This window comes from Bombina bombina, chromosome 3 (genome assembly GCF_027579735.1).
Source record: "Bombina bombina isolate aBomBom1 chromosome 3, aBomBom1.pri, whole genome shotgun sequence".
Taxonomy (NCBI): Eukaryota; Metazoa; Chordata; class Amphibia; order Anura; family Bombinatoridae; genus Bombina; species Bombina bombina.
Window position 1 is genome coordinate 806676501 of NC_069501.1, and position 27834 is coordinate 806704334.

The 27834-nt window shown below is 40.8% G+C and overlaps 1 protein-coding gene across 2 annotated transcripts in view; it reads right to left on the reverse strand.

Annotated features, from left to right (window-relative positions):
* The window catches only part of SLC9A7 (solute carrier family 9 member A7), a 363606-nt gene that overhangs the window by 203868 nt on the left and 131904 nt on the right, over positions 1-27834 (reverse strand). For both annotated transcript variants that reach the window (XM_053707739.1, XM_053707738.1), the window contains exon 4: positions 1163-1239. In XM_053707739.1, the coding sequence (XP_053563714.1) occupies positions 1163-1239 (77 nt within the window). The remainder of the gene's footprint in view (positions 1-1162; positions 1240-27834) is intronic.

The following is a 27834-nucleotide window of genomic DNA, read 5'->3' on the forward strand; positions in this document are numbered from 1 at the left end:
ACAACAAATAGCTGCAGGTCTCCACCTAAAATTGCTAAAATTCAAATATTTGCACTCTGTAAGATGTGTTGCAAGCAAAGTGCGTGCACTATCAGTAACTTTGCATCTGGAAAGTATTGCAGCAGATAAAGACAATGCCGCTCCAGTTGCCAGTGGTTTGCAAAGAAAATTGACCGATTATAAAGTTGTTTCTCTTAGATTACCTTGGGAAAATTAAAAGCCTCTCTCTTATTTTTCAAAAGGAGGAACTGTTTCTCAGTTCTGTTGAGTTACATGTCTAGAACACCATATCTTCGCTTCGATCCCTTAACAACACTCCAGGACAACATGAAGACAGATTTATTTCCAACACCTCAATAAAAGGACTATATCAGGATATGCAATTACATGGAATGGGTAGAACTTCAGCATCCTTTGTTTGTTCAGAAAAGGAAAAACTAATTCTGGATGCTGTTAAATATCTTGAAGAGCGGTTCTTGAGACAAAAACAAGTGGAACAGTGCACATCAATTTTTGATACATTTGCCTGGCCTACTGTAACTGCTTTTCAGGAGTTTGGAGTCCCTGAAATCAATATATTGGCTAGGCACTTTAGGAATCAAATATCCCCAACCATTGAGGATTCTCTACCATCACTCCTTAACGAGTGGTATGAATTTAAAGTGCTGGGAAGAGGAAAAAGGTTGGCCGAGCTTCTTCAGCTCGCCCTGTGTAACTCTGTACGCTTTCCTTTCTTGACACAGCTGCTGGGTATTGTATCAGTGCTCCCAGTCACCACAGTTTGTTGTGAACGAGGGTTCAGTACCATGAATGTTGTAAAAAAAGTGAAGCCATGTTGTATGAGGGGTCTTAGTTGAAATAAACCTTTTTTTCACAGTGAGTGCTCTCTTCAGATAGATATAGATATACTGTATATAGATAGAGATATATATACATACATGTGTGTGTGTAATGACCATGTCTTATACCACTAAAAAAAAACAATTAGACAATTATCTGTGCAGCCAAAGGGTTAATTTACAGATTATATCAACTTTACAGTATTCAGCAAACCAATGCCCAACACTGATATCACATTATCTTTATTTTTCATGTGAGCTTTGCAGTACAGTGGTGTAGGACTAGCTACACCCATCACCCACCCTCTGCTTTCATGACTCACCCTATTATAAAGCAGGAGACCGCTGTACCAAAGAAAGCGTAGGTCAGGATGGATCCAATATTTCGAAAGAAATGTCTCTGCAAAAAACAAACAAAAACTAAATATAGAGCATAAAAAGCAGAGCCCTCTAAGCAAATAAAGTAACTATGGTTAACCTAAAAAAAAAACCTCTCAGTATCAGGCCCAAATGCTGTGGAATTACCAAAAAAGTTTAATACCCAACAACACATAGGTCTAACTTATTACACAGACTAAATCATATTTGTTGTGCATACTTTGTATGTTGAATACATAGTGAAGAATCTGCTTTGGAACAAGACACATTCTTTCATTAGCAGCAGAATGTGATACTGAGCTCAAAAACACAGTCACATAAACTTGAGCAAATAGTGACATCCTGTGGCCAATCTGTCTATGTTTGTTGTCAAGTTTATGAAAGTACAGTAAACACTTAGTATATGGTGAAAACAGACAAGGAGTTCAATTACACCAGTTAAGTTATATATTGTCTCAATGGCAATCAATTCTAGTAATAGGAGGAAACAACATGATCATCTCACAAATTGTATAAATATCTTATAAAAATGAATAGCTTTATGTGGGAAAACGTAGTTATTTGAGTGTGATGACACTAGTTTGTCAGTGTAGCTGCCTGTGGGTGTCACATAGACACTTTGTAAGATGAGTAAACGCTTTAGAACATTTAGTTATTATGTAATATTTCATGATTGTTATTTCATCCATTTTCTGCTCGTTATAAACGCCTCTGGATGGTCATTACTCTAGCTAGACTCATAGTTAGGTCCCATCCTGTAGTTCTCGAGGTGATGATCCCGTTTGTTTCCAACTGCAAGTTTTCCTTCTTTGTTCTTAATTTTCTGACCCAGACTGTCCCTCACTAAGAGAGTGTTTTGTGTATAGGGCACACGGGCTGCATATACTCCCCTTTGTTCAGTCATATAGAGAGTCCAATTCTATTTATCAAATAGTAAAATAGTCCTTAAAGGAATATGAAACCCACATTTTTTCTTTCATGATTCAGATAGAGCATGCTATTAAAACCATCTTTCTCATTTACTTCTTTAATCATTTTTCTTTGTTCTTTTGGTATCTTTTGTTGAAAAGCAGGGATGTATGCTTAGGAGCTGGCCCATTTCTGGAGCACTATATGGCAGCTGTTTTGCAAGAAAGTTATCCATTTGCAAGAGCACTAGAGGGCAGCACTATTTCCTGCCATGTAGTGCCACAGATGCCTACCCAGGTATCTCTTCAACAAAGAACATCATGGGAAGAAAGCAAATTTTATAATAAAAGTAAATTGGAAACTTTTTAAAAATGGTTTGATCTGTCGGGATCACAAAAGATTTTTTTTTGTGTTTCATATCCCTTTAATATAAACACTTACTTTGAAAAAACAACCTTAAAACAAAAAGTTTTGGTTTTATCAAAACGGTTCTTTCAAATTTTTTTTAAATTTTTTTTTTTTAAACAATACCTCCCAATTTTGCCTACTGTTGCAGATGTTTGACCTCCTGTCTATCCTTATAAAAGTTTTTTGTACTTAAAGGGATAGGAAAGTCAAAAATAAACTTGCATGATTCAGATAGAGGTCATTTTAAGACACTTTTAAATTCACTTCTATTTTCAAAAGTGCTTCGTTCTCTTAGTATCCCTTGTTAAAAAATGAATACGCACATATCATACACTAGTGGGAGCTGCTGCGAATTGGTGCCTGCACACCTTTGTCTCTTGTGATTGGCTAAATAGATATTTTCAGCTTCCTGTCAGTAGTGCAATGCTGTCCCTTCAGCAATGGATAACAAGAGAATGAAGAAAATTTGATAATAGAATTAAATTGGAAAGTTGTTTAAAATTGTATGTTCTATCTGAATCATAAAAGAACATTTTTGGGTTTACTATCCCTTTAAACCCAAATTTTTTCTTTTGTGATTCAGATAGAGCATGCAATTTTAAGTAACTTTCTAATTTACTCCTATTATCAAATTTTCTTCATTCTCTTGGTATCTTTATTTGAAATGCAAGAATGTGAGTTTAGATGCCAGCCCATTTGTTGTGAACAACCTGGGTTGTTCTTGCTGATTGGTGGATAAATTCATCCACCAATAAAAAAGTGCTGTCCAGAAGTCTGAACCAAAAAAAGCTTAGATGCCTTCTTTTTCAAATAAATATAGCAAGAGAACAAAGAAAAATTGATAATAGTAGTAAATTAGAAAGTTGCTTAAAATTGCATGCTTGTGCAAAACAGAATGAGAAGCAGTCTGCCAGGAACGAACAGCAGCATCAATAGCTTGTTCTATGGCCCGGTTGCCACCTGATAGTAGCTTCTTTCTGCCCAATTGTGCTTTTCACAGAGGAAAACTTTCCTGTAGTATATCAGTCTGATCCCGCCGACATGGTCAGTCCTGCACCTCACTGACGAGGCCCAAAGGAGGCCGAAACGATCGTCTGGGGTTGTCATGTTCCTTGTTCAGAGGAGAATTGCCTGGTATTTCGGGGCTGGACTGACCATGTTGGCGGGATCAGACTGATATACTACAGGAAAGTTTTCCCCTGTGAAAAGCACAATTGGGCAGAAAGAAGCTACTACCAGGTGGCAACCGGGCCATAGAACAAGCTATTGATGCTGCCGTTCGTTCCTGGCAGACTGCTTCTCTTTCTGTTTTGCATATGTAAATATGACCCTGGGGATAGTCTCCCTAAGGGTGATGGGGGAAACCAGACGTGGACTCCTTGCCCAATGTGCTTAGAGGGATATGGCTGCACCTCACTGACGAGGCCCAAAGGAGGCCGAAACGATCGTCTGGGGTTGTCATGTTCCTTGTTCAGAGGAGAATTGCCTGGTATTTCGGGGCTGGACTGACCATGTTGGCGGGATCAGACTGATATACTACAGGAAAGTTTTCCCCTGTGAAAAGCACAATTGGGCAGAAAGAAGCTACTACCAGGTGGCAACCGGGCCATAGAACAAGCAATTGATGCTGCTGTTCGTTCCTGGCAGACTGCTTCTCTTTCTGTTTTGTATATTAAAATTGCATGCTCCATCTGATGGTTGCATAATCCCATCACTGAAAGATGCAGTTGTCACACCGAAACTTGCATGACTTGTCTTTAGATATTAATTGTCTACATAGCTTTCAGAGAGATGTGGGTTTTTTTTTGAGGGGACACTCATTCATATGATGTTAAGAAGATAAAAAACAGAATTTATGTTTACCTGATAAATTTCTTTCTCCAACGGTGTGTCCGGTCCACGGCGTCATCCTTACTTGTGGGATATTCTCCTCCCCAACAGGAAATGGCAAAGAGCCCAGCAAAGCTGGTCACATGATCCCTCCTAGGCTCCGCCTACCCCAGTCATTCGACCGACGTTAAGGAGGAATAATAGCATAGGAGAAACCATATGGTACCGTGGTGACTGTAGTTAAAGAAAATAAATTATCAGACCTGATTAAAAAACCAGGGCGGGCCGTGGACCGGACACACCGTTGGAGAAAGAAATTTATCAGGTAAACATAAATTCTGTTTTCTCCAACATAGGTGTGTCCGGTCCACGGCGTCATCCTTACTTGTGGGAACCAATACCAAAGCTTTAGGACACGGATGAAGGGAGGGAGCAAATCAGGTCACCTAAATGGAAGGCACCACGGCTTGCAAAACCTTTCTCCCAAAAATAGCCTCAGAAGAAGCAAAAGTATCAAACTTGTAAAATTTGGTAAAAGTGTGCAGTGAAGACCAAGTCGCTGCCCTACATATCTGATCAACAGAAGCCTCGTTCTTGAAGGCCCATGTGGAAGCCACAGCCCTAGTGGAATGAGCTGTGATTCTTTCGGGAGGCTGCCGTCCGGCAGTCTCGTAAGCCAATCTGATGATGCTTTTAATCCAAAAAGAGAGAGAGGTAGAAGTTGCTTTTTGACCTCTCCTTTTACCTGAATAAACAACAAACAAGGAAGATGTTTGTCTAAAATCCTTTGTAGCATCTAAATAGAATTTTAGAGCGCGAACAACATCCAAATTGTGCAACAAGCGTTCCTTCTTTGAAACTGGTTTCGGACACAGAGAAGGTACGATAATCTCCTGGTTAATGTTTTTGTTAGAAACAACTTTTGGAAGAAAACCAGGTTTAGTACGTAAAACCACCTTATCTGCATGGAACACCAGATAAGGAGGAGAACACTGCAGAGCAGATAATTCTGAAACTCTTCTAGCAGAAGAAATTGCAACTAAAAACAAAACTTTCCAAGATAATAACTTAATATCAACGGAATGTAAGGGTTCAAACGGAACCCCCTGAAGAACTGAAAGAACTAAATTGAGACTCCAAGGAGGAGTCAAAGGTTTGTAAACAGGCTTGATTCTAACCAGAGCCTGAACAAAGGCTTGAACATCTGGCACAGCTGCCAGTTTTTTGTGAAGTAACACCGACAAGGCAGAAATCTGTCCCTTCAGGGAACTTGCCGATAATCCTTTTTCCAATCCTTCTTGAAGGAAGGATAGAATCCTAGGAATCTTAACCTTGTCCCAAGGGAATCCTTTAGATTCACACCAACAGATATATTTTTTCCAAATTTTGTGGTAAATCTTTCTAGTTACAGGCTTTCTGGCCTGAACAAGAGTATCGATAACAGAATCTGAGAAACCTCGCTTCGATAAAATCAAGCGTTCAATCTCCAAGCAGTCAGCTGGAGTGAAACCAGATTCGGATGTTCGAACGGACCCTGAACAAGAAGGTCTCGTCTCAAAGGTAGCTTCCAAGGTGGAGCCGATGACATATTCACCAGATCTGCATACCAAGTCCTGCGTGGCCACGCAGGAGCTATCAAGATCACCGACGCCCTCTCCTGATTGATCCTGGCTACCAGCCTGGGGATGAGAGGAAACGGCGGGAACACATAAGCTAGTTTGAAGGTCCAAGGTGCTACTAGTGCATCCACTAGAGCCGCCTTGGGATCCCTGGATCTGGACCCGTAGCAAGGAACTTTGAAGTTCTGACGAGAGGCCATCAGATCCATGTCTGGAATGCCCCATAGTTGAGTGACTTGGGCAAAGATTTCCGGATGGAGTTCCCACTCCCCCGGATGCAATGTCTGACGACTCAGAAAATCCGCTTCCCAATTTTCCACTCCCGGGATGTGGATAGCAGACAGGTGGCAGGAGTGAGACTCCGCCCATAGAATAATCTTGGTCACTTCTTCCATCGCTAGGGAACTCCTTGTTCCCCCCTGATGGTTGATGTACGCAACAGTCGTCATGTTGTCTGATTGAAACCGTATGAACTTGGTCCTCGCTAGCTGAGGCCAAGCCTTGAGAGCATTGAATATCGCTCTCAGTTCCAGAATATTTATCGGTAGAAGAGATTCTTCCCGAGACCAAAGACCCTGAGCTTTCAGGGATCCCCAGACCGCGCCCCAGCCCATCAGACTGGCGTCGGTCGTGACAATGACCCACTCTGGTCTGCGGAATGTCATCCCTCGTGACAGGTTGTCCAGGGACAGCCACCAACGGAGTGAGTCTCTGGTCCTCTGATTTACTTGTATCTTTGGAGACAAGTCTGTATAGTCCCCATTCCACTGACTGAGCATGCACAGTTGTAATGGTCTTAGATGAATGCGCGCAAAAGGAACTATGTCCATTGCCGCTACCATCAACCCGATCACTTCCATGCACTGAGCTACGGAAGGAAGAGGAACGGAATGAAGAATTCGACAAGAGTCCAGAAGTTTTGTCTTTCTGGCCTCTGTTAGAAAAATCCTCATTTCAGAGGAGTCTATAATTGTTCCCAAGAAGGGAACCCTTGTTGACGGGGATAGAGAACTCTTTTCCACGTTCACTTTCCAGCCGTGAGATCTGAGAAAGGCCAGGACAATGTCCGTGTGAGCCTTTGCTCGAGGGAGGGACGACGCTTGAATCAGAATGTCGTCCAGGTAAGGTACTACTGCAATGCCCCTTGGTCTTAGCACCGCTAGAAGGGACCCTAGTACCTTTGTGAAAATCCTTGGAGCAGTGGCTAATCCGAAAGGAAGCGCCACGAACTGGTAATGTTTGTCCAGGAATGCAAACCTTAGGAACCGATGATGTTCCTTGTGGATAGGAATATGTAGATACGCATCCTTTAAATCCACCGTGGTCATGAATTGACCTTCCTGGATGGAAGGAAGGATAGTTCGAATGGTTTCCATCTTGAACGATGGGACCTTGAGAAATTTGTTTAAGATCTTGAGATCTAGGATTGGTCTGAACGTTCCCTCTTTTTTGGGAACTATGAACAGATTGGAGTAGAACCCCATCCCTTGTTCTCTCAATGGAACAGGATGAATCACTCCCATTTTTAACAGGTCTTCTACACAATGTAAGAACGCCTGTCTTTTTATGTGGTCTGAAGACAACTGAGACCTGTGGAACCTCCCCCTTGGGGGAAGTCCCTTGAATTCCAGAAGATAACCCTGGGAGACTATTTCTAGCGCCCAAGGATCCAGAACATCTCTTGCCCAAGCCTGAGCGAAGAGAGAGAGTCTGCCCCCCACCAGATCCGGTCCCGGATCGGGGGCCAATATTTCATGCTGTCTTGGTAGCAGTGGCAGGTTTCTTGGCCTGCTTTCCCTTGTTCCAGCCTTGCATTGGTCTCCAAGCTGGCTTGGCCTGAGAAGTATTACCCTCTTGCTTAGAGGACGTAGCACCTTGGGCTGGTCCGTTTTTACGAAAGGGACGAAAATTAGGTCTATTTTTTGCCTTGAAAGGCCGATCCTGAGGAAGGGCATGGCCCTTACCCCCAGTGATATCAGAGATAATCTCTTTCAAGTCAGGACCAAACAGCGTTTTCCCCTTGAAAGGAATGTTTAGTAGCTTGTTCTTGGAAGACGCATCAGCCGACCAAGATTTCAACCAAAGCGCTCTGCGCGCCACAATAGCAAACCCAGAATTCTTAGCCGCTAACTTAGCCAATTGCAAAGAGGCGTCTAGAGTGAAAGAATTAGCCAATTTGAGAGCATTGACTCTGTCCATAATCTCCTCATAAGGAGGAGAGTCACTATCGAGCACCTTAATCAGTTCATCAAACCAGAAATATGCGGCTGTAGTGACAGGGACAATGCATGAAATGGGTTGTAGAAGGTAACCCTGCTGAACAAACATCTTTTTAAGCAAACCTTCTAATTTTTTATCCATAGGATCTTTGAAAGCACAACTATCCTCTATGGGAATAGTGGTGCGTTTGTTTAAAGTAGAAACCGCTCCCTCGACCTTGGGGACTGACTGCCATAAGTCCTTTCTGGGGTCGACCATAGGAAACAATTTTTTAAATATGGGGGGAGGGACGAAAGGAATACCGGGCCTTTCCCATTCTTTATTAACAATGTCCGCCACCCGCTTGGGTATAGGAAAAGCTTCTGGGAGCCCCGGCACCTCTAGGAACTTGTCCATTTTACATAGTTTCTCTGGGATGACCAAATTTTCACAATCATCCAGAGTGGATAATACCTCCTTAAGCAAAATGCGGAGATGTTCCAATTTAAATTTAAAAGTAATCACATCAGATTCAGCCTGCTGAGAAATGTTCCCTAAATCAGTAATTTCTCCCTCAGACAAAACCTCCCTGGCCCCCTCAGATTGGGTTAGGGGCCCTCAGAGATATTAATATCAGCGTCGTCATGCTCTTCAGTAACTAAAACAGAGCATCCACGCTTACGCTGACAAGGGTTCATTTTGGCTAAAATGTTTTTGACAGAATTATCCATTACAGCCGTTAATTGTTGCATAGTAAGGAGTATTGGCGCGCTAGATGTACTAGGGGCCTCCTGAGTGGGCAAGACTCGTGTAGACGAAGGAGGGAATGATGCAGTACCATGCTTACTCCCCTCACTTGAGGAATCATCTTGGGCATCATTGTCATTATCACATAAATCACATTTATTTAAATGAATAGGAATTCTGGCTTCCCCACATTCAGAACACAGTCTATCTGGTAGTTCAGACATGTTAAACAGGCATAAACTTGATAAGAAAGTACAAAAAAACGTTTTGAAATAAAACCGTTACTGTCACTTTAAATTTTAAACTGAACACACTTTATTACTGCAATTGCGAAAAAACATGAAGGAATTGTTCAAAATTCACCAAACTTTCACCACAGTGTCTTAAAGCCTTGAAAATATTGCACACCAATTTTGGAAGCTTTAACCCTTAAAATAACGGAACCGGAGCCGTTTTAAGCTTTAACCCCTTTACAGTCCCTGGTATCTGCTTTGCTGAGACCCAACCAAACCCAAAGGGGAATACGATACCAAATGACGCCTTCAGAAGTCTTTTATAAGTATCAGAGCTCCTCTCACATGCGACTGCATGCCATGCCTCTCAAAAACAAGTGCGCAACACCGGCGCGAAAATGAGACTCTGCCTATGCTTTGGGAAAGCCCCTAAAGAATAAGGTGTCTAAAACAGTGCCTGCCGATATTATTATATCAAAATACCCAGAATAAATGATTCCTCAAGGCTAAATAAGTGTTAATATCAATCGATTTAGCCCAAAAAAGGTCTACAGTCTAAATAAGCCCTTGTGAAGCCCTTATTTACAATCGTAATAAACATGGCTTACCGGATCCCATAGGGAAAATGACAGCTTCCAGCATTACATCGTCTTGTTAGAATGTGTCATACCTCAAGCAGCAAAGGACTGCAAACTGTTCCCCCAACTGAAGTTAATTGCTCTCAACAGTCCTGTGTGGAACAGCCATGGATTTTAGTTACGGTTGCTAAAATCATTTTCCTCATACAAACAGAATTCTTCATCTCTTTTCTGTTTCTGAGTAAATAGTACGTACCAGCACTATTTGAAAATAACAAACTCTTGATTGAATAATGAAAAACTACAGTTAAACACTAAAAAACTCTAAGCCATCTCCGTGGAGATGTTGCCTGTACAACGGCAAAGAGAATGACTGGGGTAGGCGGAGCCTAGGAGGGATCATGTGACCAGCTTTGCTGGGCTCTTTGCCATTTCCTGTTGGGGAGGAGAATATCCCACAAGTAAGGATGACGCCGTGGACCGGACACACCTATGTTGGAGAAATGACATGGAAGTCAAAATTTAACTTTTATGATTTAGAGTACAACTTTAAAAAAAAAACTACATTTCCCTATTTATTGCAATGCAGCCACTGCAAACATTTAGAGCTTCCTCTCTGTATTGTGCACACTATGGGGCAGATTTATCATATGTCTGTCCGACATGATCCGCTCATCGGATCATGTCCCACAGACATAGCTGAATGCTGTCAGCATACGCTTCTGGTGAACTGCTTGTGCAATGCCGCCCACTGAAGATTCACAGCCGATGGGCCATATGCAGAGGTTGTCAATCAACCCGATCGTATCTGATCAGGTTGATTGCTGTCCGCCACTCAGAGACGGTGGACAGTTAAGGAGCAGCAGTCTTAAGACCGCTGCTTCTTAACTGCTGTTTCCGGCGAGCCGAAATAGATGTATTAGGCACCATAGGGTGCTTAATAATTTGGCCCCTAAAACTGAAGTGCATGATATGTCTTGTCCAGAAAACAACAACATCATCACTGAACTGTGAATGTGCACCACTTCTGTCACAAGGAAAATTACAAGAAGCAGAGCTTCATCAACCAGCACTTTTTAAGGGTTTTAGTTTTGAAGAGAGCAGCCAGGACAGGAGAAGAAACAAAAAAAAGAACAAGGTTATGTGATTAGCAACCTTGCTACTGTAGTTGTACCGATTAATTTAATGTTGCTTTAGATTATCTAAATGATGAAACAAATTGAATTTCAGGTTTTTTTAAGTCATTACCCATGTGACTCAGGACACGAGATCTGTCACGGGAAAGAATCTTCTCTTTCTGGCCCAATATCGAAAGTGCTCTGAGGCAGCGAGATATTAAAAGGGATCCGCCGCTATGTCAAGCGAGCTTGTCCGAATATTCCAAACTCCCGGCATCGCTGCATCGCCGAGAGGTGTTTACTATATACGCTAATGGTCGGCGATGCTGGCTTAGGCAACACCCAGCATCCTCGACCATATTGGCGATGTATAGTAAACAATCCCTTTGAATAACTGCTGTCTTCCTAAATACTAATCCTAATACCCCTAAACTTAAGTACCCCATGATCGCAAACTAACACTAAAATAATAAAGATCTAACCCACCACATTCCGACCACAAGTCACTATTAACCTATAAACTGCCACATACCCACTGCAAGTCAGTAACTATTAACCTATAAACCACAACATACCCACCGCAAGTCCTAACTATTTACCCCCTATGCTGCCACATACCCACCACAAGTCCTAACTATTAACCCCTTATGCCGTCATAAACCCACTGCAAGTCCCAACTATTAACCCCCTATGCCAACATAGGTAACTTAGCTTTATTTATTTTTTGCAACTTAGTGAGATTAGTTTAGAGGGGGGCTAGTTTAGAGAGGGGTTTAGATGTTAGTGTAGTTTTAGTTTGCATTGGGAGGTGGTGGATTAGACTTCAGAATTTAATCTCCCAACAACCCCCATACCTGTATGGGGGTTAATTGGGTGATTATTGATGGCTACCATTTATTAAGCCTTAATCAACTTACCACCCCCCATACCTGTAAAAGGGTTGATTAGGTGATTATGATAGGATAGGGCAGCTTAGGGTTAATAGGGCATTTATCTACAATTTGTAACATTTTTATTATGCATTCTTATGTCTGATGCATATTCTTTTAACTACTGTATATAAATAAATGTACTTACTTTTTCTTGTTGCGTTTTTTATTTTATAAAATATAAATATATATTTTAAAATTTATATTCATGTTACAAAAGGCATTAGTGTTACAATTGTTTTATTGCATAACAGGCATGCAGTTATGTGATACTATAATGCAACTGTCTATATATGTACAAACATTTATGTCTGATGCTGTGCTTCTGTACGGTGTGTGTAGTGCATGAACATTATGTTCAAAGTGCCTGATTGCATGAAAAATTGACAAGCAAGTATTTTTCGGTGCTTGTCACTCTTGAAGTAATTGCACATGCGTGAAACTGATGCTTTGAACGTGCGAGAAGTGCACAGAAGGAGTAGCGCCTGTGTTCTATGTTAAGAGAATTAAAATTTAAAAATTTGCATAGCTAACTTTATTGGACAAGCGACATAGGTGTTAGCAAATTACTAGTTCGCTCTGCCCTTCTCTAAAGGCGGAGCATTATGGCGTTGAATGAAGCAAAAAACCGTGAGTAAAAATAAAAAAATATATATTAGTTGTAATCGAAGTGTACATATGGTTAGGATTGAAAAACTTAATACAAGTACAGGTTGACAATAAAGTATAAATTGTTTCCCTGCATAATGGTCCTTTAATATATATGTATGTTATAGTAGTCAGTATCATTAAATTATATATTTACATAACAGGAATGCAGTTATGTATATCTATTATATTAATTATACTGTCCAATTACAAATAATAAAACACAACAAGCAACATTAATTACATTTTAATTTATATGCAAATATTTCAACATTATGCATTGTACATAACATGGCATCATTTAAATATTGAATATTTATGTGTAGGGCTTTAGCTTATACAGTTAGTTTTAGGTTATGGCAGATTAGGGGTCAATGTTTAAATAATACGTTTTGTCATGTGCAATGCATATTGTTTTAATTATTTTAGATATCTTTAAAGAGATTAAAAGTTTGCTTAATATTATTTTAAACCTAAACATATATTTTCAAATATATATATATATATATATATATATATATATATATATATATATATATATATATATATATATATGTTTGAAATAATAGCAAGCAACTATTAAATCCCTTTTAAGATATCTCCAATACTTTAAATAATCTACATTGTACATGACAATCCATATTTTGTCATGTAGATGAGGTAAACTCTGGAGGACCGGCAAACCTACTTAGCCTATCCGGGCTCCTGGAACTTAGTGCCACACCGGAATTGAGCCCCGGACTGCCGGAGGACCGGAAAAACCTCTTGGCCTATCTGGGCTCTTGAAACTCAGTGCCAGACCGGAATTGATCCCTGGACTGCCAGGGAGGATTTGCGAAACCTCCTTGGTCTATCCAGGCTCCTGGAACTCAATGCCAGACCGGAATTGAGCCCCAGGCCGCCGGCATTTTAGTGCATCTCTGTGACACATTATTTAAACATTGATAATAACTTTAACGACATAACTATATATAGTTATAATAAGGACGTTTATTACTTATTGTATAGTTTATTATAGTTAGTTATTTTATTACATTAGGCAGCTAGATGGGCATTCTAGAGGAGTACAAAGAAAAAGAGAGATGTGTGTATGCGCTAAACAGCTCTGGGGATGATGAATATTCTATAAATATATATTGGTATATTTAGAGATATGAATTATGAAGGTATATATTATGAAAACACTTTGTGTGGCATAAAAATATAGTGTAGGTGTTACAGAGTCTACCTGTGCGACTGGTTTAAATCAAATATCCAAGCAACTAAAATGAATCAAATATCAAAGCAATATGTATATCAAAATAAAATTTATTTATCTTAATTAAAATAACAATGAAATATTGTCTACTGATACTGTGATAATATGACCGGTCATATATTGTAACAAACTCTATGCTAAAACATAAAAAATAAGCTAAATATAGCTGACTATTTGTGCAGCTCGGTCTAAAATTATATTGGGATAGTAGCCCTATATGAAAGAGTAAATCCACCTATGGAATCTTGGCTTATATAACAGTGAAAGTTCCGTTTGGGAAAGAGGTAGATATCAAACTTTCTACCTAGGGATGAAGTATTATTATGGCTCCGTTATAGGAGTAAACAGGTGTTAAAAGTCCCGTATGGAGATATTGATAGTTCCGTAATTGGCAGTTTCTGTGAAAATAAGTTGATACCTTCTTTTAGGAATAACCCACTGACAAACACGCTGCAGGACCGCTACACCTCTATGGTGCCTACCTGCTCTTTAGTCGAGCTGAATCCTCCGTCAAGGTATGGCACAGGTGTCCGGCGCGGCTCACTACAGCTGGTGACGTCAGGAACGCTGGATGCGTGTCGAATGTAGGTCCGGTCTCGATGAAAAAACTCTGCGCAGAGTATTAGAAGTGGATCAAATAATCCCAACGATTATTTGATCCACTTCTAATACTCTGCGCAGAGTTTTTTCATCGAGACCGGACCTACATTCGACACGCATCCAGCGTTCCTGACGTCACCAGCTGTAGTGAGCCGCGCCGGACACCTGTGCCATACCTTGACGGAGGATTCAGCTCGACTAAAGAGCAGGTAGGCACCATAGAGGTGTAGCGGTCCTGCAGCGTGTTTGTCAGTGGGTTATTCCTAAAAGAAGGTATCAACTTATTTTCACAGAAACTGCCAATTACGGAACTATCAATATCTCCATACGGGACTTTTAACACCTGTTTACTCCTATAACGGAGCCATAATAATACTTCATCCCTAGGTAGAAAGTTTGATATCTACCTCTTTCCCAAACGGAACTTTCACTGTTATATAAGCCAAGATTCCATAGGTGGATTTACTCTTTCATATAGGGCTACTATCCCAATATAATTTTAGACCGAGCTGCACAAATAGTCAGCTATTTTTAGCTTATTTTTTATGTTTTAGCATAGAGTTTGTTACTATATATGACCGGTCATATTATCACAGTATCAGTAGACAATATTTCATTGTTATTTTAATTAAGATAAATAAATTTTATTTTGATATACATATTGCTTTGATATTTGATTCATTTTAGTTGCTTGGATATTTGATTTAAACCAGTCGCACAGGTAGACTCTGTAACACCTACACTATATTTTTATGCCACACAAAGTGTTTTCATAATATATACCTTCATAATTCATATCTCTAAATATACCAATATATATTTATAGAATATTCATCATCCCCAGAGCTGTTTAGCGCATACACACATCTCTCTTTTTCTTTGTACCAGTTCTTGCATTATCTGCTTTATGGGAGCAGATTAGTGTGTATTGCAAGGGGCAGATTTGCGCACCATATACCCACCACTTTTTCACTGCATTCTAGAGGAGTGTTGTTCATACATGACATAAGTGTAGGCAGTATTAGCTGCCGAGACAACATCGCCTGAGCTAGTTATTGTCGTGGGGTCGAAAATGTATTTACACCTACATTATTTGTTAGTTTCAGTGAGTGCACTGCTTGCACCGTGTAAGAAAACTTCAAAAAGGGCCCCCCTCCGCAGTAAAATGATGATGAGCGGCGATGTTGTCAATGTGGGCGGTGACGTCACGCTCCCATTGACTTTATGGAGTAGTCACTAGATGCAATTCTGTTTTATTTTGTTTTAAGTATGCATGTTTTGAATACCTGGTGATTTAGACTGATCATAAAGGGACATGAAACCCAACATTTTTCTTTATCTTATTTTTCATGATTCAAATAGAGCATGTGATTCTAAACAACTTTCCAATTTACTTCTTTTATCCAATCTGCTTCATTCTCTTGGTATCCTGTTTTGAAGGAGTAACTATACATTACTGTAAGCTATCTGAAGACATATGGTGAACCAATGAAAAACATAAATTATGCTTACCAGATAATTTCCTTTCCTTCTGTACAGGGAGAGTCCACAGCTGCATTCATTACTTATGGGAAATACAGAACCTGGCCACCAGGAGGAGGCAAAGACACCCCAGCCAAAGGCTTAAATACCTCCCCCACTTCCCTCATTCCCCAGTCATTCTGCCGAGGGAACAAGGAACAGTAGGAGACATATCAGGGTGAAAAAGGTGCCAGAAGAAACAAATTAAATTTAGGGCCACCCATCGGAGAACGCGGGCTGGAGCTGTGGACGCTCCCTGTACAGAAGGAAAGGAAATTATCTGGTAAGCATAATTTATGTAGAGGAAGAGTCCACAGCTGCATTCATTACTTATGGGAAATTATACCCAAGCTACAGAGGACACTGAATGCAAACGTGAGGCTAAACTGAAAAAGGCGGCCCAAATCTGAGGGCACCACAGCCTGCAACAACCCAAACTCCCGAAGGCTGCTTCAACAGAAGCAAAAAGAGAAAAAGAATGCTGGGAGGACCAAGCAGCCGCCCAACAACCAGAACCATAGAGATCTCATGCCAGAGACCCAAATGGCAGTCACTGCTCTCAAACTGAGCCACAAACGCCTGAGGAGGTTAGTGTCCCACTGTCTCCTAAGTAAGCGAAAAAACACTCCTCCACTAACAATAAACAAGATAACCAAGTCTCCAAACCCTTGCACTTCCCCGATACGAATATACTACAGAAACAAACTGTCTATTCTAATGCAGACTGCAAGGAAACATTAAGGTATGATTCCACGAAAGAAGAAAAAGTTCTTTCCCATTTAAAGAAGGAAAATGACATGGAAAAAACAACAATCTTAGGGAGAAAAAAAACAAAATTTATGCTTACCTGATAAATTCCTTTCTCCTGTAGTGTAGTCAGTCCACGGGTCATCCATTACTTATGGGATTATAACTCCTCCCTAACAGGAAGTGCAAGAGGATCACCCAAGCAGAGCTGCTATATAGCTCCTCCCCTCTACGTCATACCCAGTCATTCGACCGAAAACCAAACGAGAAAGGAGAAACTATAGGGTGCAGTGGTGACTGGAGTATAATTTAAAATTTAGACCTGCCATAAAAAAGAGGGCGGGCCGTGGACTGACTACACTACAGGAGAAAGGAATTTATCAGGTAAGCATAAATTTTGTTTTCTCCTGTTAAGTGTAGTCAGTCCACGGGTCATCCATTACTTATGGGATACCAATACCAAAGCTAAAAGTACACGGATGACGGGAGGGACAGGCAGGCTCTTTATACGGAAGGAACCACTGCCTGAAGAACCTTTCTCCCAAAAACAGCCTCCGAAGAAGCAAAAGTGTCAAATTTGTAAAATTTGGAAAAAGTGTGAAGTGAAGACCAAGTTGCAGCCTTGCAAATCTGTTCAACAGAGGCCTCATTCTTGAAGGCCCAAGTGGAAGCCACAGCTCTGGTAGAATGAGCTGTAATTCTTTCAGGAGGCTGCTGTCCAGCAGTCTCATAGGCTAAACGTATTATGCTACGAAGCCAGAAAGAGAGAGAGGTAGCCGAAGCCTTTTGACCTCTCCTCTGTCCAGAATACACGACAAACAGGGAAGAAGTTTGTCGAAAATCTTTAGTTGCCTGCAAATAAAATTTCAGGGCACGGACAACGTCCAGATTGTGCAGAAGTCGTTCCTTCTTTGAGGAAGGGTTAGGGCACAATGATGGAACAACAATCTCTTGATTGATATTCCTGTTAGTAACTACCTTAGGTAAGAACCCAGGTTTAGTACGCAGGACTACCTTGTCTGAATGAAAAATCAGATAAGGAGAATCACAATGTAAGGCAGATAACTCAGAGACTCTTCGAGCCGAGAAAATAGCCATCAAAAACAGAACTTTCCAAGATAACAGCTTGATATCAATGGAATGAAGGGGTTCAAACGGAACACCCTGTAAAACGTTAAGAACTAAGTTTAAGCTCCATGGTGGAGCAACAGTTTTAAACACAGGCTTAATCCTGGCCAGAGCCTGACAAAAAGCCTGAACGTCTGGAACTTCTGACAGACGTTTGTGTAAAAGGATGGACAAAGCTGAGATCTGTCCCTTTAACGAACTAGCGGATAAACCCTTTTCTAAACCTTCTTGTAGAAAAGACAATATCCTAGGAATCTTAACCTTACTCCATGAGTAACTCTTGGATTCGCACCAATGCAAGTATTTGCGCCATATTTTATGGTAAATTTTCCTGGTAACAGGCTTCCTAGCCTGTATTAAGGTATCAATCACTGACTCAGAGAATCCACGCTTTGATAGAATCAAGCGTTCAATCTCCATGCAGTCAGCCTCAGAGAAATTAGATTTGGATGTTTGAAAGGACCTTGTATCAGAAGGTCCTGTCTCAGAGGTAGAGACCATGGTGGACAGAACGACATGTCCACTAGGTCTGCATACCAGGTCCTGCGTGGCCACGCAGGCGCTATCAGAATCACCGATGCTCTCTCCTGTTTGATCCTGGCAATCAATCGAGGAAGCATCGGGAAGGGTGGAAACACATAAGCCATGTTGAAGGCCCAAGGTGCTGTCAGAGCATCTATCAGAACTGCTCCCGGGTCTCTGGACCTGGATCCGTAACAAGGAAGTTTGGCATTCTGGCAAGACGCCATGAGATCCAGATCTGGTTTGCCCCAACGTCGAAGTATTTGGGGAAAGACCTCCGGATGAAGTTCCCACTCCCCCGGATGAAAAGTCTGGCGACTTAGAAAATCCGCTTCCCAGTTCTCCACGCCTGGGATGTGGATCGCTGATAGGTGGCAAGAGTGAGACTCTGCCCAGTGAATTATCTTTGAGACTTCCATCATCGCTAGGGAACTCCTTGTCCCTCCCTGATGGTTGATGTAAGCCACAGTCGTGATGTTGTCCGACTGAAACCTGATGAACCTCAGAGTTGCTAACTGAGGCCAAGCCAGAAGGGCATTGAAAACTGCTCTTAATTCCAGAATATTTATGGGAAGGAGACTCTCCTCCTGAGTCCATGATCCCTAAGTCTTCAGGGAGTTCCAGACAGCGCCCCAACCTATCAGGCTGGCGTCTGTTGTTACAATTGTCCAATCTGGCCTGTTGAAGGGCATCCCCTCGGACAGATGGGGCCGAGAGAGCCACCATAGAAGAGAATTTCTGGTCTCTTGATCCAGATTCAGCATAGGGGACAAATCTGAGTAATCCCCATTCCACTGACTTAGCATGCACAATTGCAGTGGTCTGAGATGCAGGCGTGCAAAAGGTACTATGTCCATTGCCGCTACCATTAAGCCGATTACCTCCATGCATTGAGCCACTGACGGGTGTGGAATGGAATGAAGGACACGGCAAGCATTTAGAAGTTTTGTTAACCTGTCTTCTGTCAGGTAAATTTTCATTTCTACAGAATCTATAAGAGTCCCTAAAAAGGGAACTCTTGTGAGTGGCAATAGAGAACTCTTTCCTTCGTTCACTTTCCACCCATGTGACCTTAGAAATGCCAGTACAAACTCTGTATGAGACTTGGCAGTTTGGAAACTTGACGCTTGTATCAGAATGTCGTCTAGGTACGGAGCTACAGATATTCCTCGCGGTCTTAGTACCGCCAGAAGAGAACCCAGAACCTTTGTAAAGATTCTTGGAGCAGTAGCTAACCCGAAGGGAAGAGCTACAAACTGGTAATGCCTGTCTAGGAAGGCAAACCTTAGGTACCGGTAATGATCTCTGTGAATCGGTATGTGAAGGTAGGCATCCTTTAAATCCACTGTGGTCATGTACTGACCCTTTTGGATCATGGGTAAGATTGTCCGAATAGTTTCCATTTTGAACGATGGAACCCTTAGGAATTTGTTAGGATCTTTAAATCCAAGATTGGTCTGAAGGTTCCCTCTTTCTTGGGAACCACAAACAGATTTGAGTAAAACCCTTGTCCGTGTTCCGACCGCGGAACCGGGTGGATAACTCCCATTAGTAAAAGATCTTGTACACAGCGTAGAAACGCCTCTTTCTTTATCTGGTTTGTTGACAACCTTGAAAGATGAAATCTCCCTTTTGGAGGAGAAGCTTTGAAGTCCAGAAGATATCCCTGAGATATGATCTCTAACGCCCAGGGATCCTGGACATCTCTTGCCCAAGCCTGGGCGAAGAGAGAAAGTCTGCCCCCTACTAGATCCGTTTCCGGATTGGGGGCCCTCACTTCATGCTGTCTTAGGGGCAGCAGCAGGTTTTCTGGCCTGCTTGCCCTTGTTCCAGGTCTGGTTAGGTTTCCAGCCCTGTCTGTAGCGAGCAACAGTTCCTTCCTGTTTTGGAGCGGAGAAAGTTGATGCTGCTCCTGCCTTGAAGTTACGAAAGGCACGAAAATTAGACTGTCTAGCCCTTGATTTGGCTCTGTCTTGAGGCAGGGCATGGCCCTTACCTCCAGTAATGTCAGCGATAATTTCTTTCAAACCGGGCCCGAATAATGTCTGCCCTTTGAAAGGTATGTTAAGCAATTTAGATTTAGAAGTCACATCGGCTGACCAGGATTTTAGCCACAGCGCTCTGCGCGCCTGAATGGCGAATCCGGAATTCTTAGCCGTAAGCTTTAAGCTTGTTTATAATCTCATCCAATGGAGCTGTTTCAAGGGTCTCTTCCAGAGACTCAAACCAGAATGCCGCCGCAGCCGTGACAGGCGCAATGCATGCGAGGGGTTGTAATATAAAACCTTGTTGCGTAAATATTTTCTTAAGGTAACCCTCTAACTTTTTATCCATTGGATCTGAAAATGCACAGCTATCCTCCACCGGGATAGTGGTACGCTTAGCCAGAGTAGAAACTGCTCCCTCCACCTTAGGGACCGTCTGCCATAAGTCCCGTGTGGTGGCGTCTATTGGAAACATTTTTCTAAATATAGGAGGGGGGGAAAAGGGTACACCGGGCCTATCCCACTCCTTGGTAATAATCTCTGTAAGCCTCTTAGGTATAGGAAAGACGTCAGTACACGCCGGTACCGCATAGTATCTATCCAGCCTACATAATTTCTCTGGGATTGCAACCGTGTTACAATCATTCAGAGCCGCTAATACCTCCCCTAATAATACACGGAGGTTCTCAAGCTTAAATTTAAAATTTGAAATGTCTGAGTCCAGTCTATTTGGATCAGATCCGTCACCTACAGAATGAAGCTCTCCGTCTTCATGCTCTGCCTTTTGTGACGCAGTATCAGACATGGCTCTAACATTATCAGAGTACTCTGTTCTCACCCCAGAGTGGTCGCGTTTACCTCTAAGTTCTGGCAATTTAGATAAAACTTCAGTCATAACATTAGCCATGTCTTGTAAAGTGATTTGTAATGGCCGCCCTGATGTACTTGGCGTCACAATATCACGCACCTCCTGAGCGGGAGATGCAGGTACTGACACGTGAGGAGAGTTAGTCGGCATAACTTTCCCCTCGTTGTCTGGTGAAATTTTCTTGACATGTACAGATTGGCTTTTATTTAAAGTAGCATCAATGCAATTAGTACATAAATTTCTATTGGGCTCCACATTGGCCTTTGAACATATTGCACAAAGAGATTCCTCTGTGTCAGACATGTTTAAACAAACTAGCAATTAGACTAGCAAGCTTGGAAAATACTTTTCAAAACAATTTTCAAGCAATATAAAAAACGTTACTGTGCCTTTAAGAAGCACACAAAAACTGTCACAGTTGAAATAACAATGAACCGGATTAGTTATAGAAACCAAATTTTTACAGAAAATGCATTAATTTAGCAAAGGAATGCACCCACTAGCAAATGGATGATTAACCCCTTAATACCAAAAAAACGGATAACAAATAAAATATATACGTTTTTATCACAGTCAAAACACAGTCTCACAGGTCTGCTGTGAGTGATTACCTCCCTCAAAACTAGTTTTGGAGACCCCTGAGCTCTGTAGAGACGTCCTGGATCATGCAGGGAGAACAAGGAAGACTTGTGACTGAATTTCTACTGCGTAGAAAAGCGCCAAAATAGGCCCCTCCCACTCCTAATACAGCAGTGGGGAAGCTCAATAAACTGATTTTATTTAAAACAAACGACAGCCAAGTGGAAATTAATGCCCATAAAATTTTTCACCAAGTACCTCAGAGCTAAAACGATTAACAAGCCAGTAAACGTTTTAAATATAAATACATGAAAAGTTATAAAAAAGCCTGTTGCTAGTCGCTTTTACTGCAGAAAGGCTATAAGTTATATGTATACAGTATTTTCTTAGTGAAGTGCCATTCCCCAGAAATACTTCAGTGCCAACATACATACATAACAGCCTGATACCAGTTGCTACTACTGCATTTAAGGCTGTACTTACATTTTATCGGTATTAGCAGTATTTTCTCAGTCAATTCCATTCCTTAGAAAATAATATACTGCAACATACCTCTTTGCAGGTGAACCCTGCCCGCTGTCCCCTGTTCTGAAGTTACCTCGCTCCTCAGAATGGCCGAGAACAGCAAATGGATCTTAGTTACGTCCGCTAAGATCATACACAAACTCAGGTAGATTCTTCTTCTAATGCTGCCTGAGAAAAAACAACACACTCCGGTGCCGTTTAAAATAACAAACTTTTGATTGAAGAAATAAAAACTAAGTTTTAATAACCACTGTCCTCTCACACATCCTATCTATTAGTTAGGTGCAAGAGAATGACTGGGTATGACGTAGAGGGGAGGAGCTATATAGCAGCTCTGCTTGGGTGATCCTCTTGCACTTCCTGTTAGGGAGGAGTTATAATCCCATAAGTAATGGATGACCCGTGGACTGACTACACTTAACAGGAGAAAAAAAACTAACAAATCTCGTAACACAGTCTTATTGTAAAGGAAACCCCTTTAAGGAGTATTGCAAGAGTGTAACGGCAAGATTATAGTATGTAGAAAACAATCTTCAAACGGAAGGGATCATTGAAGAAAAAAATTCAAAGACCATCACCTGCACAGGTACAAAAGTAACCTGATGCAACTCCCTAAATATAAAGTCTAAATTCCAAGAAGGAGCAGTAGAATGAACTCACCGGCCTGACCGCAGTGCCCTAGCAAAAGGAACTTAACTCCAGGAAGTTCAATGAACCTCTGGAGCAGCAGGACAAACAAGGTATCTTAAAAACGGCATGCAAATCCACAATACAGTGGCAAGGAACTGCAGCCGGATTCAACCTGCAACCTTCGCTAGCTAGGCAGCTAAACTAACCCTCAGGCTAGTACAGCTAGATGTCCCAAACCAAGAATGCTCTAACAAGAAAAAATAGCTAGGCAGTCCCTTCTCCAGATCATCCTGGATGAAAATAAGGGGGAAAAACCTGGAACTCAGTAGAGAGCCAGGACGATCTAACTCCACCCGACCATATGATAGATGATGAAGGAAAGGATCGTAACCCTTCAGAACAAAATTCTCTCGGCTAAGACCAAGCAACTTCTCAGAGAAAATATCCCATGATGAAAGGAACCTTGACCCAGCATATAACTGCAACAGGTAAGCCCCTAAACCATGATACGGACTCACAGGCATCAACGAAGCAATCAGTCACACTGACTTCTGCTCCTGCTAGGATCGGGCCATTCTCGAAAAAGAGAGACATGGCCTAAAGGAGAAGGTTAAAATAGGCCTTCCAAGCCCCATTAAGGATCCATTAGCTCTCACTGAAGATCCCCGACCACGACCCCCTAAGGGGAAACCTGGGATATGTACGGACGCTCTGAGAATCTCGATCGGACTCCCCATTCAGATACAAACATGTGAAACCCTTAGAATAGTCCGATTAAAGGATGATTGTGGTGAACATCCGTTCCAGAAGAGATGTCCATAGAGTGGATCGCCAACAATGATCTGTAGTGGGTCACCGCCCACCACAAAACTCAAAGCCCTTCTGTCTACATAGAAGGAACTCTCTTTCACAGAAAGGATCTACCCACTGAGAGGTCCCAAATGGTATGAACCCATAAGAGCAAATCCTCAGAGCAGAATGCTCAACTGAGGAAGCTTAGGAATAATCGGAAGAAAACTCCTGATCCACGGACCCCCATAGGACACTCTCTTCCACTGACAGGGAAGTGACAAAGTAAAAAATTACCCGGGAGAGCTAAAAGAAAGGTCCCAGAGGGCAGGGAGAACTGACGAGACCCTGGAAATCAAGTTCCCCACCCGGTATTTCATGTAGGTCACCTAAGATAGATTTACCAACGCCATGCCGAAGTCTCGGCCTCGGCTGAATACCTCACCCTCCACCACAGCGCCAATGAAGGCCAGAAGGGGGACTGGAGGGCATAACCTGTGACGAAAGGGAAGGAATGACTGGGGGATGAGGGAAGTGGGGGAGATATTTAAGCCTTTGGCTGTGGTGTGTCTGCCTCCTCCTGGTGGCCAGGTTCTGCATTTCCCATAAGTAATGAATGCAGCTGTGGACTCTCCCTGTATTAAGAAGGAAAAAGGCATTTTTGTGCAACCACCAATCAGCTGCTAGCTCCCAGTAATGCATTGCTACTCCTGAGCCTACCTAGATATACTTTTCAACTAAGAAAACCAAGACAATGAAGCAATTTAGATAATAGTGATTTTAAACAACTTTTTAATTTGCTTCTATCTGAATCATGAAAGAAAAATCTGGAGTTTCATGTCCCTTTAAAGTATATTAAAAGGAAAATAAAAGAAATGCTAAATGATTATTTATGCTTTATGCATAAATTGCATTAAATATTACAAACTGAGTTAACAGGTTAAAGAAAATCTAACAGCAGCACATTTATTTATTTAAAAAGTAATCGCAGATGTTTAAATTTGACATTGTGAGAGTATATTTATCCTTTTAATCATAACATAAAATATGGACATGTAAATGACTTTATTTACAGATATTACATTTTATAGTCACTGGATACCATTCTTTGCTGCTCTTTTTGCTTAGGGTATTCACAAAGCCACAGGCTGTATAACCTCCACTCACTGTGTAAAGCAGAGTCAGATTAGCCTCTTGAGCAAATAATTAGCTCTCTGTTTCTGCTCTGTGCACAAATGCCTGATAAGTCATGATGCACAAATCCCCTATGGCATCAAAGTTCTCCTGGTGGATACTATATATATGTGCCAAAAGGGATCAATATAGACTTGCTTCATTACTTTTCATTAAAATTTCTAAGGACAACATGTTATACACCCAGATAATATTATTCTGCCTAAACTGTCCTGGGTGATACTTTGTAGATTAATATTTTCATCCAGAATTGTATTACAACTATTCCGCTCACAGTGAGGACTTCAGTGAGATGGCTAAAAAGAGCTAATCAGATAAAATCATATCTATTTTGCCAGGCAGTCAGGCGCAGTTAAGTAAATAGTAGTAAGATGACTTGAGTGTATTTTCAACTGAAAATGCATTTCATTCTCACTATATGATATCCCTAATTACTGTGTCAACATTTAACTCGCATTTTATGTGTGTGTGTATGTATATATATATATATATATATATATATATATATATATATATATATATATATATATATATATATATATATATATATATATATATATATATATATATATATATATACATACATACACACACACACACACACACACACTGTATATATACACACAGTCGTAAGCAAAAGTTTAGGTACCCCTGACAATTTCCATGATTTTCATTTATAAATAATTGGGTGTTTGGATCAGCAATTTCATTTTGATCTATCAAATAACTGAAGGACACAGTAATAGTTCAGTAGTCAAATGAGGTTTATTGGATTAACAGCAATATGCATCAAAATGGAATTAGACAGGTTCATAAATTTGGGCACCCTTGTCATTTTGTTGATTTTAATACCTGTAACTACCTAGCACTGATTAATTGGAACACACAATTGGTTTGGTGAGCCCATTAAGCGTTGAGCTTCATAGACAGGTGCATCCAATCATGAGAAAGGGTATTTAAGGTGGCCAATTACAAGTTGTTGTTCTCATTGACTCTCCTCTGAAGAGTGGCAACAAGGGGGCCTCAAAGCAACTCTCAAATGACCTGAAAACAAAAATTGTTCAACATTATAGTTAAGTGGAAGGCTACAAAAAGCTATTGCAGAAATTTAAGCTGTCAGTGTCCACTGTGAGGAACATAGTGAGGAAATGGCAGACCACAGGCACAGTTCTTGTTAAGGCCAGAAGTGGCAGGTCATGTAAAATATCGGAGAGGCAAAGGATGGTGAGAACGGTCAAAAACAGCCCACAGACCACCTCCAAAGACCTACAACATCATATTGCTGCAGATGGTGTCACTGTGCATCGTTTAACAATTCAGCACACTTTGCACAAGGAGAAGCTGTATGAGAGAGTGATGCGGAAGAAGCCTTTTCTGCACACACACCACAAAGAGAGTCGCTTGAGGTATGCAAACGCACATTTGGACAAGCCAGCTTCATTTTGGAAGGAGGTGCTGTGGACTTATGAAACAAAGATTGAGTTATTTGGTCATAACAAGGGGCGTTATGCATGGCGGCAAAAGAATAGAGTGTTTCAAGACAAACACTTGCTACCCACAGTAAAATTTGGTGGATGTTCCATCATGCTGTGGGGCTGTGTGGCCAATGCCGGTACTGGGAAACTTTATAAAGTTGAGGGTTACATGGATTCCACTCAATATCAGCAGATACTTGAGAATAATGTTGAGGAATCAGTCACAAAGTTGAAATTAAGCCAGGGCTGGATATTTCAACAAGAGAACGACCCAAACCACTGCTCCAAATCTACTCTGGCATTTATGCAGAGGAACAAGTACAATGTTCTGGAATGGCCATCCCAGTCCCCAGACCTGACCATTATTGAAAATCTGTGGGGGGATTTGAAGCGGGCTGTCCATGTTCAGCAACCATCAAACCTAACTGAACTGGAGATGTTTTGCAAGAAGGAATGGTACAAAATATCTCTATCCAGAATCCAGACGCTCATTACAAGCTATAGGAAGCGTCTAGAGGCTGTTATTTCTGCTAAAGGAGGCTCTACTAAATATTATTGTGATATTTCTGTTGGGGTGTACAAATTTATTCACCTGTCTAATTTTGTTTTGATGCATATTGCACATTTTCTATTAATCCAATAAACCTCATTTCACTACTGAAATATTACTGTGTTCTTGTGTTATTTGATAGATCAAAATGAAATTGCTAATCCAAACACCCAATTATTTATAAGTGAAAATCATGGAAATTGTCAGGGGTGCCTAAACTTTTGCATATGACTGTATGTATATACTGTGTGTATATATATATATATATATATATATATATATATATATATATATATATATATATATACACACTCCCGAGAAAGGGGTGAACACCCTGAAACGTCACGCTAGTAAAACAGTGTTTCTTGCAAATCCAGAGAGTGCAATTTATTTCCAGGACTTATATTTGATGTTTTTTGCACCCTGGTACGTTTATATATATATGTCAAAAGAAAAAAGTAAAGTATAATACACAGGTATAAGAAAAAATACCCAATAAGGGATAAACACCCTTCTCTCTGTTGAGGTTATTTCAAAATCCCACTTGGGACAAATGCACTATGTCCTGTGTAATCAAACACTAAACACTTAAAGGATCATGTGTAGTAACAAAACACGGTAAACTGGCAATATATACGGTGGTGATATAACGAGGACTGCTCCACATTTTTTTGTGTGTGCTGGACCCTCCATGGGTTTATTTTTATTCATTTGGAATTTGAATAAAGACTGTTTTTACATATTGAGTTTCTCTTACTTGCAACTATATATTTAATATATATATATATATATATATATATATATATATATATATATATATATATATATATATATATATATATATATATATGAAAGAAATGATAAAATTATATGATTTCATTCTTTCACATTGATCAAACGAACAATTGTTGATCCAGCACAGTTGTATTAAGTAGAAGCAGAAAAATAACAGGACTATAAATTTGACATCAATAATCTACGTTCTGTTAATACAATTATTAATACTATTATTTTTTATTTGTAGTGGT